Source organism: Equus quagga, chromosome 10 (assembly GCF_021613505.1).
Source record: "Equus quagga isolate Etosha38 chromosome 10, UCLA_HA_Equagga_1.0, whole genome shotgun sequence".
NCBI classification, from domain to species: domain Eukaryota; kingdom Metazoa; phylum Chordata; class Mammalia; order Perissodactyla; family Equidae; genus Equus; species Equus quagga.
In genome coordinates, this window is record NC_060276.1 from 35,714,957 (window position 1) to 35,727,552 (window position 12,596).

At 45.3% G+C, this 12,596-nt stretch overlaps 1 protein-coding gene across 2 annotated transcripts in view; it reads right to left on the bottom strand.

Annotated features, from left to right (window-relative positions):
• The window catches only part of TMEM164 (transmembrane protein 164), a 167,687-nt gene that overhangs the window by 31,688 nt on the left and 123,403 nt on the right, over positions 1 to 12,596 (bottom strand). For both annotated transcript variants that reach the window (XM_046673204.1, XM_046673203.1), the window contains exon 5: positions 471 to 549. In XM_046673204.1, coding sequence (XP_046529160.1) covers positions 471 to 549 — 79 coding nt within the window. The remainder of the gene's footprint in view (positions 1 to 470; positions 550 to 12,596) is intronic.

Here is a 12,596-nt window from a genome sequence, read left to right on the forward strand (position 1 = left end):
CCCAGACTTCTTGCCCCTTTCAATATCTTCTTTGCTTCTGAAATGATGGACATAATGAGCAAGAGCATGAGGCCCCTCTCAGGAGGGCTGAGTGCTTCCTCCTCTCCTTCCACCCTATACTGCACACTGAGGCAGGCGGAGGGCACAAGCACAAGCGAGTGACAGGGGGGCTCCATGTAAACCCAATGCCACCACGGACAAAGAGCCCAAGGCCTGGGCCCCAGGACAGGCCGTCAGCAGCACCAAGCTTACCCACAGAAAGGATGGTTCTAAAAAGCCCCCAGACTCTTTGCAGGCCTCATCCATGCCCATTTTCCCACTGCCTCGTGTCTGGCATAGAGCATCCTGCAGAAACCCAGCCAGGCAGCAGCTCAAGATCGTAGTAAGCACCCAAGAGGCTGTGACTCCCCAAAACAGAAGGGAGCGGCAAGTTGTAGGGGTGGCGCAGGGGTGTGGTCTGCTGGCCTTACCTCCTTTCCACAGCAGGTAGATGGGCACCACGTAGAGCATAACATGCTGAATGTAGTAAATCTCCAATTCAAAGGGGAGCTGTAAGGACAGAGGGAGAGAGGGCTTTCAGAGCAGGAAGCACTCATTTCAGTAGATTCTGAAGTTGGACGCCCTTGCTTTTTAGGGCCTACGTCGTAGCAACCCCATGCATTTCACCCCTTCAACTCCCTTCACAATTAGAGAAAAAAGAATGAAATGAATATACTTATGACCTAGACTGGCATCATCCAAAGTGTACTTTGCAGAGATGGTGCTTGAAAAATGCTCCACTAAGAAAGTTTGGTGAAAAATCTAAGAAATGTTGCATACAACGTATCCCCTTGGAGGTTCACCGTGTATATTAGTGGGATATTAAGGACCCGGGTAGTCTCTACAAGTAAGAACCCTGCTTAACATTGTTTATCCAGTGTTTCCCAAGCTTATTTAGCCAGTGCCGTTTTAAAAAATAACTTAGTATTCTGCAGAATATACTTAAAGAAACATAACCTTATCACTTCCTGCTCCTGGTGAGTAGGTGGTGGACTATTTAAAAGCTTATTTCTCATTTGACATGAAGAACATATGGGGTAGGATTTATTATTCCCATTTTCCAGATGAAAAAAAAATTAACTGCTAGGTCTGGTATGATCTAGATCCAAGAATAAAGAGTTTCCCCACTGGATATTTGGGATCAGTCCAGAGTTAGCCCTACTTTTGGGTGAAGACCAAACAGCTGGGCCAATTCTGGCATTGCTTGCCAAAAAGAAAGTCTGTCCCCACACCCCTCCCTCCAACACGCCCACTCATTCACTCCTGTTTCCCACCTCTCTTAAAATGGAAGCTCTGGATTACCAAAGCAGAGTGTGGTTTCAACCTGGCAAGGGGACCACACTGGAGAGCTTGGCAGCAGGCGGAGAGTGGAAACGGCTGGGTAGCTAACTCCGTTCCAGGGGAAAAGAAATGCAGCAGCTGGCAAGAGGCCTGGCCTCTGGGGCTTACACAGCCCTCAACACACACACACACACACACACACACACACACACAGACACCCCCAGGGAAGCCCAGAGAGACGAGGACACCCAGGGGAAGGGTCAGCTGCCTCCCTGTTTCCGACATGGCAAGCGTGAACCAAGACTGTGTGCTAATGAGAGGAGGCAGTTATGGGCTCCCCAGGCCCAGAAGTCCAAGCCAGCCGTGAGCCAAGGGCTGAAACCAAAAGATGGCAGGGCTCCCAGAATGGGAGCAGGGACGACTGTGGACCCTGGACAGAGACACTGGCTCTGGCTCTTGAAAATAAAATCCCATACAGAAAGAAAACTTCCCACGGATCCAGATGATGCTCTATGATTATTTTATGCTTACAGAGGGAAAATGTAAAAATCCCAGAAAAAGAGATGAGGTTCCAAGCATCTCTGTAGAACATGTTGGAATAGCTGAGAAAGGTCATGGGGCTTGACAATGGGCATTCTCAGCAAGAGGTAGATTTGGGGGCCTGAGAGGCCCACACTGGAGACCACAGTAATGTGGTCTGGGATCACCCTACCATCTTCATTGTGGGTACTGCTTCATGCTTCCTCTAATGTTTTCACACCTATGATCTACTCAATCCTTTCAAAAACCCCATGAGATGGGCAGGTAAAGTATCACTACCCTCATTTGACAGAGGAGGAAACTGAGGTGCCAAAAGGTTAACTGACTTGACTGCGGTCACCTGGACGGCAAGCAAGGAGAAGGAAAAGGCCCCAGGAAGGCTCAGCTCTATGGCTGTAATCCGAATCTTCAGGTACCTGAGGGACTTAACCTCTCCCCTCATGGGCCTGGGAACCCAGGCTGCTCTCCCACAGCAGGGAGCAGAGAAGTGGGCCAAGGGCCGCAGCCGCTGGTCCCAGCCAGGTCTTCAAGCAGTATCTCCTCCACTGACCTCTCCGACTCCAGCAACTGGACTCACAGTGCCCACTGGCTTCTCCTCCCTTCCAGCCCTCCTGGAAAGCCCTCCCCATCCGCACGTCCAGGAAGGCAGTTTAGCACCGCAGCTGCAAGCAAGGACTTTGGAGTCTGTCAAATTTCTGTTCCAGATTCGATTCTGCCACTAATAGCCCTGTGGCCTTGGGCAAGTCCCTTAACCTCTCCACCCTAGTTTTTGGCAGTAAAATTAAACTAATTATGCTGTTATAACATTGTTTTAAATTTTTTTTAAATTTCAATATAACAAACATTTGTATAGTACTGCTTGTGTGCCAGGAACTGTTAAGCAGCACTTGTTAACTATTAATTCACCTAATCCTCGTGAACAGCTGTACTGTTCCAATTGTCTCCATTTGAGAGATGAGAAATGGAGGCACAGATAAGTTAAATAACGTCCTCAAGAGCACACAACTCATTCGGTGACAGAGCCAGGATCCAAACCCAGGCAGTCCGGCTCCAGAGTTTATAGTCTTTGCTGGTACACTCTGCTACCCCGCCCCCAACCATCTCCCCCTCCCCCACCCCCAACAAAAAAAAGCCTGACACCCAGGAGATGTGCAGTGGAGAGGAACTGTTATGGGAGTGGTAAGAGTGGCACATTAGCAGCACCAGGGCTAACACTTGTCCTTACTGTCCCTCCACATGGGGCCCAGCCTCTCCCTGTTCACTTGATCTCCCCTTCACAACCTGCGGGCTGTGGCCCCAGGACCCACACCACACAGTGGCCAAGTTTGATCTGCAGTACAGGCCTCCAAGCTTCTGAGGGTCTGGTCACGAGCCCACCACGGCTCTGCAGACACCTCGGGCACAGACCTCAGTTGGGGTGGCTGGGAGACTGCCACCACCAGCAGTGTCCTTCTTCTGAAGGCTGCCTCACCCCCTACTCCAAGAGTTCTCTACCTTGGAAGGCCACAGAGAGCATTACAGCAGGTGGAGGCACAACTGACTGCAGGACCAGGGAGGAGAAAGAGGATACAGGCAAGGGAGGGAGTGTGGGAAAAGAGAGAGAGGACAGGAAGGAGGAGCAACATCAGAAAATGCACGCAGGTGGCAGGGAGGAGGGAGCTGAATGGGAGCAAGAACCTACCACTGGTTATTTCACGAAACGTAGTATTTATTAAGTACTTATGCACCATGCACTGTGTTAAATACTTTTATATGTGTTATCTCATTTAATTATTACAAGTTTCCCATGAAGCAGGGACTATGATCACCCCCATTTGACAAATAAGGAAACTGAGGCACGGAGACATTAAATAACATCCAAAGAAGAAGCGGCAGGGCAGGGATGAGAGTAAAGGGCATTCAGCAATGGAGAAGAAAAAAGGTGGTTTTCTTTACTGAGCACCGAATCTGTGCCAAGTCCCAGGAGCGTTCTCATGAAACCTCCCTCACCCTCCTTTCCCCATTTTACAAACACTATCTGTAAAATGGCATACTTCCCCCAGAAGATGTTCCACTTGGCTAATTCATTTCTACCTGACAGAACTCACATCTGGAACTCTAATGTACATATCCTGGTTCCCTTTCAGCTGGAGGATTCCCGAGGCTTTAGACAAAAAGTCTTACATCACTGCAATTGGAAGTCAAAAGCAATAAAAATGTCAAGCTACACAGGTCATTAACTCCCTTCTCACATCGAAGTCAACATCTTTTTTAGAATCAAAAGAGCAGAGTAGTAAAATTCTGCAGGTCTCTGGAGTCAGAATGCCAGAAACATTAGGTATATGGACTCTGACCCTGGCAAGATCCCAGCTTCCTTCCTCCCGGCTTGTCACCCTGACAGCCACACCACCATGCCCTGCCATGGAGACCTCCAGTCCCATTGTGCCCTACATCTTTGGCTACTTCAGTCATCCTAAGAAGCCCAAGACTCCCAGGTCACTGCCCAATATCTGAACTCTAATCCCTCTATAGCTCCCCATCTCTCACCACTCCCCATTTCTTCAAATCCTTCCATTCAATCCTCTGAACTCACTATCATTAGCAAAATCCCCTACATCCTCAAACTCTTCTCGAGTAGTCCCTTTACCTTCAGTCTTTAATGAAAATCTGGTACGCCTCTGAGGACACTGCTATCCCAACCGCCCTCTCAAGAGGTGGCTGGTTTTCCTCCCATGTCGCCTTGTACCACTGGGCCAGGAGGGGTTCTGTCTGCCCCTCACTGCTGCTCTAAATTGCTTTCTATTCCAGACCATTCTCTCTGCCTCCTTCCTGACCACTTCTCAGATCTGAATCTCACGTCCGTGGACTCTTCTTGTGGCAGTCATCTATGGACCCGCTCCACGTGTATCCCCCTTCAGTCCTTGAAGACTTTCCCTCCTGCCTTCTTGTCACTTCTTTCCAATGCTCCTTTGTCAAAATTCCTGTGTTTTCAATATTTAGCAATAGCCCAGTCACTCAAAGTCTTGACCTCCATTCCCCTCAAGATCTCATCTCCGTCTTAGGTCAGTCCTTTATTCCCATGACCGTAGCTGTCATTACCAATACCTGCGACCTTTACACAAACTCTTGTCACGCACCCCACTCTCCAACCACCACCTCCTATCATCTATCCAACCCACTCCCCCTCAAATCCCAACTCTCACAATTTTCCAACTTCACTGGGACCTACAGCCAATTGATCCTACCACCTTTTTACTGTCCCTCACCACCCTGATGTCCTCACTTCTATACTTATCCATCACTCCCTTCCATACGTCCTGAACTCTCCTGACACTCTCTCTCCTTTTTTCCTACTTGCCTCACAGAACCAACCACATTCTCAGTTAAATCCAACTCTCTGCTTTCACATCCTTACACCATGCAAGTAGGCAGGGCTGAAGAACAATATAAAGCTATGCTGTTAACCCTTTAAATTCATGATTGCAAGCTTTATGCCCTTAATGAGCCTAAATTTAGGTCCCTAATGAGCAGGCCTTAATGTGACTCTATAATCTGACTACAAACCCAAGTCCATTCACTCTCCTCTATCCTAGACAACAATTTCACAACTTCTCCCACTGTCCTTAAACGTTCTTCCATCCTCCCTCTCAGCTGGTGATCCAGCTTCTTATTTCATTGGGGAAAAAAGGAGCAATTGGAAAAGAACATCCACCAGCTCCCACCTCCTCATCGCCCTGCTCCCTGCACCCATCCCCACAGCTGCCTTTTCTTCTGCTGCTCTGCAGGAACCACCCGTGCTGCCAGCTAAGGCTGGTCCCCAATTTGTGCACGACATCCTATCCTTTCTCGCCTACTCAAGTACATCACACCAGCAACCGTCCATTTTTGCGATGGATCATTCTCATCAGAAAACAAATAAGCTACAATACCTTTCATCTAAAGAGTAAAATTCTTGACCCCACTTCACCCTCTGGCTATCACCCCCATATCTCTGCTTCCCTTTATAGCAAAACTCCTCAGAAGATTTGTCGCTTCTTGGTGCCATCATTTCCTCTCCTCGGAATCATTCTTCCAATCACTCCAATCAAATTTTCACACCTACCACTCCCCCTAAATTGCTTTTATTGAGGTTATCAATGACCTCCATGTTCCTAATTCCAATGGGCAATGACCATGAAAGCTAGCCCATATGGCATCTTTGTATGAATTTTAAATAGCCACCCATTCTTCAGCCCGGACTCATCCACATGCCAGGGTGTCAGGGAGATTTGGGGTACGGTCATTCCCTGTGCAGTTAACAACCTATACAACTATACCTGCTGGTCCTGGTCAATTTTCAGGCCTCATATTACTTGACCTATCAGCAGCCGTTAATGCAGTTAACCATTCCCTCATCCTTAAAACACTTTCTGCACTGGGCTTCTACAATATGGCTCTCTGCCCTGCCCCTACCTCAATGCCTCCCATTCTCAACCTCCTTTGCTGGATCTTCCTTATGTCCCTCATTTCTAAATGTTGGAGGGGCCCAGAACCAAGTCTTTGGCCCTCTTCTCTATCTACTTTCACTCACTAGATAATTTTATCCAAGTTCATGGTTCTAAGTACCATCTATATACTGATCATTCCCAAATGAATATCTCCAGCCTAGAGTCAGGCTGCAAAGATTGAAATTCTGGCTCCATCATTTATTTGCCATGCACCTTTGGGCAAATCACTTAATCTTACTGAGCTTCAGTTGGCTCATCTGTAAAATGGGAATGATAATAGTATTTATCAAGTTGTGGTGAAATTAGGTGAAACAATGCAGGTAGAGCTCTTGGCCCATTGTTGGCATATAATATGTACTCAATAAACGTGAGCTATCATCAACTTCCTCATCAACGTCAACCCAGCCAGTAAGTGGTAAAGCCAGGATTTCACTTCTAGCCAACAAGGCTTAATGCCAGGTCTCTTTGGGTCAAAAGCCGGAGCTCTTTTACCTCATCATTCTGCCTTAGCAAGAGCTTCCAGCAAGAGATGGTGGCACCTGGGCACCTCCCACAGCCCTATGTCACATATCAATATATTTATCAGATGGCTACCAGGGTACCTTTAGCTTTCCAACTCAGTCCATTCTTTTGTTATATCTCTAAGTGAGAGTTTCTCCCTGGAGACTTCTTTATTTCTCAAAGGAATGTCAACACTGCTCTCCTCTTCTCACCCATGACAGTCCTATTCTTACTCTCATCCAGTCAATAAAAAAAAATTATTGAGACACTAGTAGGTGATAGGTAATGTGCCTGGCTCTGGGTTTACAATAATTATGAAGACACAGTCCGTGCCCTATATAAGTTCAAAGTCTAGCTGAGGAGGCTAGCAGATAAAGGGATAACAAGAGTGCAGCAAAAGACCATGGAAAGCCCTGTAGATCAAGCAATGGATAAGGTTCGATTTTTCTTTTAAAGCAAGGGAGAGTCCTGTATGATGCACGGTTGTGTAGAGCTCCTGCTGGAGGCTGTATGCAGGGAATGCTAATGGAGGCAGAAAGACCAGTTAGGAACTGGCAATAGCAATGTCTAAATGAAGCTTAAGGCAGAGGCAGTGAGAGAAGAGAGGATGGACAGATTTGAGAGAAGGTAAGGGAGTTGATTCACCAGGACTAAGTAATTGATTGGATAAGGGGTACGCAGAGGAAGAGGAGGAAAGAAGTCAAAGATGATCCCCAGGCTGAAAACCTAAGTGGCTGGTGGGATGTCAGGGCTTCACCCTAAGTTGGGGCCTACAGTCAAGGGAGCAGGTTGGAGGAGGTGGGGTACAAGAAAAGAAGCTGGGGCCATGCTGAGTTTTGAAACCAGTGTGATGGCCTGGCAGAGATGCTCATAAGTCAGTGGGAATGTAGGTCTGGATCTCAAGGAGACTGGAGAGGATGAGAAGAGTTGAAAGTCAGGAAAATGACACACATGTTTAACTGTACATTATAAAATAGACATAGATAGGAGATTTCTAAAAACAAAATTAAAAATAGAAATACTATATGATCCAGCTATTCCACTTCTGGGTATTTAGCCAAAGAACATGAAAACACTAATTCAAAAAGACATATGCACCCCTATGCTCATTGCAATTTTTTTCAAAAAAAGATTGGCCCTGAGCTAACATTTGTTGCCAATCTTCCTCCTTTTTTTTTCTTCTCCCCAAAGCCCCCTAGTACATAGTTATACACTCTAGTTGCAGGTCCTTCTAGTTCTGCTATGTGGGACGCTGCCTCAGCATGGCTTGATGAGTGGTGCTAGGTCTGCGCCCAAGATCCGAACTGGTGAAACCCTGGGCCACCAAAGCAGAGCGTGAGAACACCCTCGGCCATGGGGCTTGGCCACTGTTCATTGCATACTATTCACAATAGCCAAGACTTGGAAGCAACCCAAGTGACCATCAACAGATGAATAGATAAAGAAGATGTGATATATACAATGGAATATTACTCAGCCATAAAATGATGGAATTGTGTAATTTGTGACAACATGAATGGATCCTGAGGGTACTATGCTAAACGAAGTCAGTCAGACGGAGAAAGACAAATACTGTATGATTTCACTCATACGTGGAAAATGAAAAATAAACAAACACACTCTGGTTACCAGAGAGGAAAGTGGTAGGGAGACGGTGAAAGAGGTAAAGGGGCATATGTGTACGGTGACAGACAGAAACCAGACTTTTGGTGGTCAACACAATGCAGTCGATACAGAAGTCGAAATATAATGATGTACACTTGAAATTTACACAATGTTATAAACCAATGTGACCTCAATAAAATAGAAAAAGACATATAAGTGCACATTATAAAACACAAGCATGGAAATGTAAAAGGATGAAATCCTAAAATGCATAAAAATGCTAATATTTTCTTTGAGCACCCCCATTGGACCATCTTATGGACCCCACTTTGCAGATCCCTGGTCCTCAGCACTCTTTCAAGAAGACTGAATGGGTGGAGAGAGATGGCAGCCATAACTCAAGGGGGGGATGAATGGGGAGAAATAACTGTAAAGAATGGGAGAGATTGAACATATTTAAGGGCTGAGGGAAGGAGTCAGTGGAGAGGGAGAGGCTGAAGAATCAAGAGGGGCAGGAGGCACTGGACAGTGAGAGGTCTTGAAGCAGGCAGGAGGCGATGGGACCCAGAGCACAGAGAGAAGGGTTAGCTGGGCTCCAGGAAATGAGGAGGGAAGGACAAGCTGAAGTGAGAATAACTGTACAACATAGGGGCATGCTGGAAATCGAGAGAGCTCCCAACTTAGGAGCTCCTACTACATGGCTGGAGGCTTGGCATTACCAAAAGAGTCTATGGCTAATGATGAGATACCAAGTGAGGATAGGTGGTTACAAAGAAAGGACTCTGGTCTCAGCTCAGCCCCAGACTGCAGCCTCTCAAAAGAAATGAAGGAATTGGAAAAGATAATTGCTATGGTCTGAATGTTTGTGGCCCCCACCAAATTCATATGTTAAATTCTAACGTGGATGTGATGATATTAGGAGGTGCGGCCTTCGGGAGGTGCTTAGGTCCTGAGGGTGGAACCCTCATGAATGGGAACAGCGCCCTTATACAAGAGGCCCCAGAGAGCTCCCTAGCCCCTTCTGCCATGTGAGGATACAAGAAGTCTGTGACCCAGAAGAGGGCCCTCACTTGACCATGCCGGCACCCTGACCTTGAACTCCTAGCCTCCAGAACTGTGAGAAATATATTCCTGTTGTTTATAAGCCACCTAGTCTATGGCGTTTTGTTATAGCAGCCTGAAAAAGACAAAAACAATACTCCACCTTCCTTAGAGGGGAAGGGATGTAACCCACTGTTACTTCTGCCTTCGGTAATGCTCCTGCCAGCCAAGTTTGGCTTTGGAACACTTTATCTTCACTAACTGACCACAGACTTTTACTGTGGCCTACTGGTCCCACAATCTCCTTGGAACTAAATACCACTTGTTAGAGGAGCCACAAAAGAGATGCCCACGAGCTAAAACAAACCACAGCACCTTCACAGAACAGAAGACCATGCTGCCATTAAAAACAACAAGGTGCCCTAAAGAAACACTCTGACAAAGCCAGAATGTGGACCCTTCTACAAAACAACTGGCCCAGACTCATCAAAACTTCAATGTTGTGAATAAAGAAGGTAGGGGAACTGTTCCTAGATTTTAAAAAATAAGCAAAAACTGAAGAGATGGAACAATCAAAACCAAGCTTGAAACTTAATTGGACCCTCATTGTTTAAAAAATTTAAAAAAAAACATTCTTGGGACAATTGGGGAAATTTGAACATAAACTGATTATTACATAAAGTACACGATATTATAGAATTGTTGGTAATCTTCTTAAGTGTGATGATGGTATCGTGGTTGTACAAGAGAATGTCCTTCTTCTTAGGAGCTGCAGGCTGAAGGATTGAGAAGTGAAATGTCAAGATGTCTGCAACTTTCTTTGAAATGATTCAGCAAACTTACACAGATAGAGAGATAGAGGTAGAAAGTGAATATGGAAAAGGCTAATTGTCGACCTAGCTGGAGGGTAAACAGTCATCCACTACACTATTATTTCAACTCTTCAGTAAGCTTGAAAATTTTTATAATAAAAAGTTGGGAAATTTAAAAAATTTAAATAAATTTAACTGAGGTAAATGTGTATGAACTAATATGGCAAAATCCTAGGATACATTAACTGAAAGAAAAAACAAGTTGCATTCATTTTGGAGAACAATTTCTCAATATTTATGAAAATGTTTAAATATCCATTCACTTTGACTCACTAATTTTACTCTAGGAACTTATCTAACACAGACACTTGCACACAGCACAAAGATATACACATAAAGATGTTCAGTGCAGCATTATTTGTAATAGCAAAAAAGCAACCTAAATGTCCATTAGTAGGCAAGTCATCAAAAAATATTCTGGAAGACTAACTATGCAACCTCTTATTTAAAAAAAGGAGGTGTAACCATTTGTCGGTAAAACTGAGCAAATCTATAGTATACAAAGTATGATCCTTTTTGGAGGAAAAGGACAAGTTAGTATTTGTACTTTCAGATGTATGTAAGTGTAGAAAAAAAGGACCGGGATGATATTTATCAAACTGGGCAGGAGAACAGGGTTGGCAAGGACAGGCTGAGACAGCGAAGGTGAGCCTTGACATTGGATCCTAGATACTCATATAGCTGCATTTTTACAGCAAATGAATGTCTTCCCTTATTAATCACGTAGCTAAAAGTTTTTAATAGTCGAAGAAAAGGTCAAAAAAGAACGTAGCCAACTATTAGCAGTAATTGTCTCTGCGGAGTCAGGGGAGAACTCTCATGTTATATTCTTCATATCTCTCTATTGCAGGAATCCTTAACCAAGAGGATGTTTTAGGCTATTAAGGATGATTACTGTGATTTCTTTTCTAGTCTTTCAAAAGCTGCTCTCAGAGTATCTCAGCATGTAAAGAAAATAACTTGTAAATGGGGGTCTATAGACTCCCAAATCATTTGTCCTCATTGTATCTTCCTTTGTGACCCCACTCCCACCCCCAGTTAGGACTGATGCCCACAGCCCCACCAGGCGCATGGTATTCCATCTCATTCTCATGGTTTGATGTGGAGAGAGAGAGAGTGGTGAGTGACTGCGGTTAGAGGGAGACTGGTCCTTCCTCTTGGAGTCCAAACCCTAAGAGGGCTACTCCTGACTTCTTCCTTGGTGCTCAGAGCCCTTGACAGAGCAGGAGAACAGAGTTGTGGTTGTCAGGTGGCTGCCCCCAGCCAGCTCCCTAATGTCAAACAAACTATTTTGAGCCCATGAAAGATGCTGTTTGCTCTGGTGGCACAACTATTTGTGCAAGTGTATTTCCTGGTGTGAAAGAAATAGCAGCCCAGACCTGCCTGCTTCAGCCAGGCAAGCCCACAGAACTTCACTGAGTAATAATTTGGGGTCAATCAGCCACTGGATATGCTGCAAGGCCTCACTGTTTCCTTTAATCACGATGAAAATGAAACCTCCTAGCTCCTCTCCTCTCACCTCTAACAGACTTAGGAGCTGCTGCCTGTCATCCTGGGAAACCACAATATGCCATTCTTTAGTACTGTTGCTGGTATCAAAAGTCATTTCTGAAAAGGCAGGAAAGAAAGCTCTGGTGTTCAGACCACCTAATAATCATAATCATAATTGGAGCTAACATTTGAGTGTTCCCAGGGGATATTTCATAACTAAGTCTATTGCATCATCCTGAGCTGTAATGAGGAGGAGGAGGAAGATAATAATGATCATAAAGGCTTATACTTCTTGACTCTTATGGGCTGAATTATGCCCCCTCCATTCATATGTTGAAGTCTAATGCCCAGTAGCTCAGAATGTGACTGTATTTGAAGATAGGGCCTTTAAAGAGGAGCTAAAGATAAAATGAGGTCCTACGGGTGGGCCCTAATCTAATATGACTGGTGTCCTTATAAGAAGCGGAGATTAGCACACAGAGAGACACAGAGGAAAGACCATGCAAAGACACCAGAAGAAGAAAGCCATCTACAAGTCAAAGAGAAAGGCTCTCAGAAGAAACTAACACTGTTGACACCTTGCTCTTAGACTTCTAGGCTCTAAAACTGTGAGGAAGTAAGTTTCTATTGTTTAAAGCACCCAGTGTGTGGTATCTGTCATGACAGCCTGAGCAAACGAATATACTGCCCAACGATATAATATGAGCCAGGTGCTGTACTAAGCACTTTACAACTATGAATGCCTTTCATCTTCCTAACA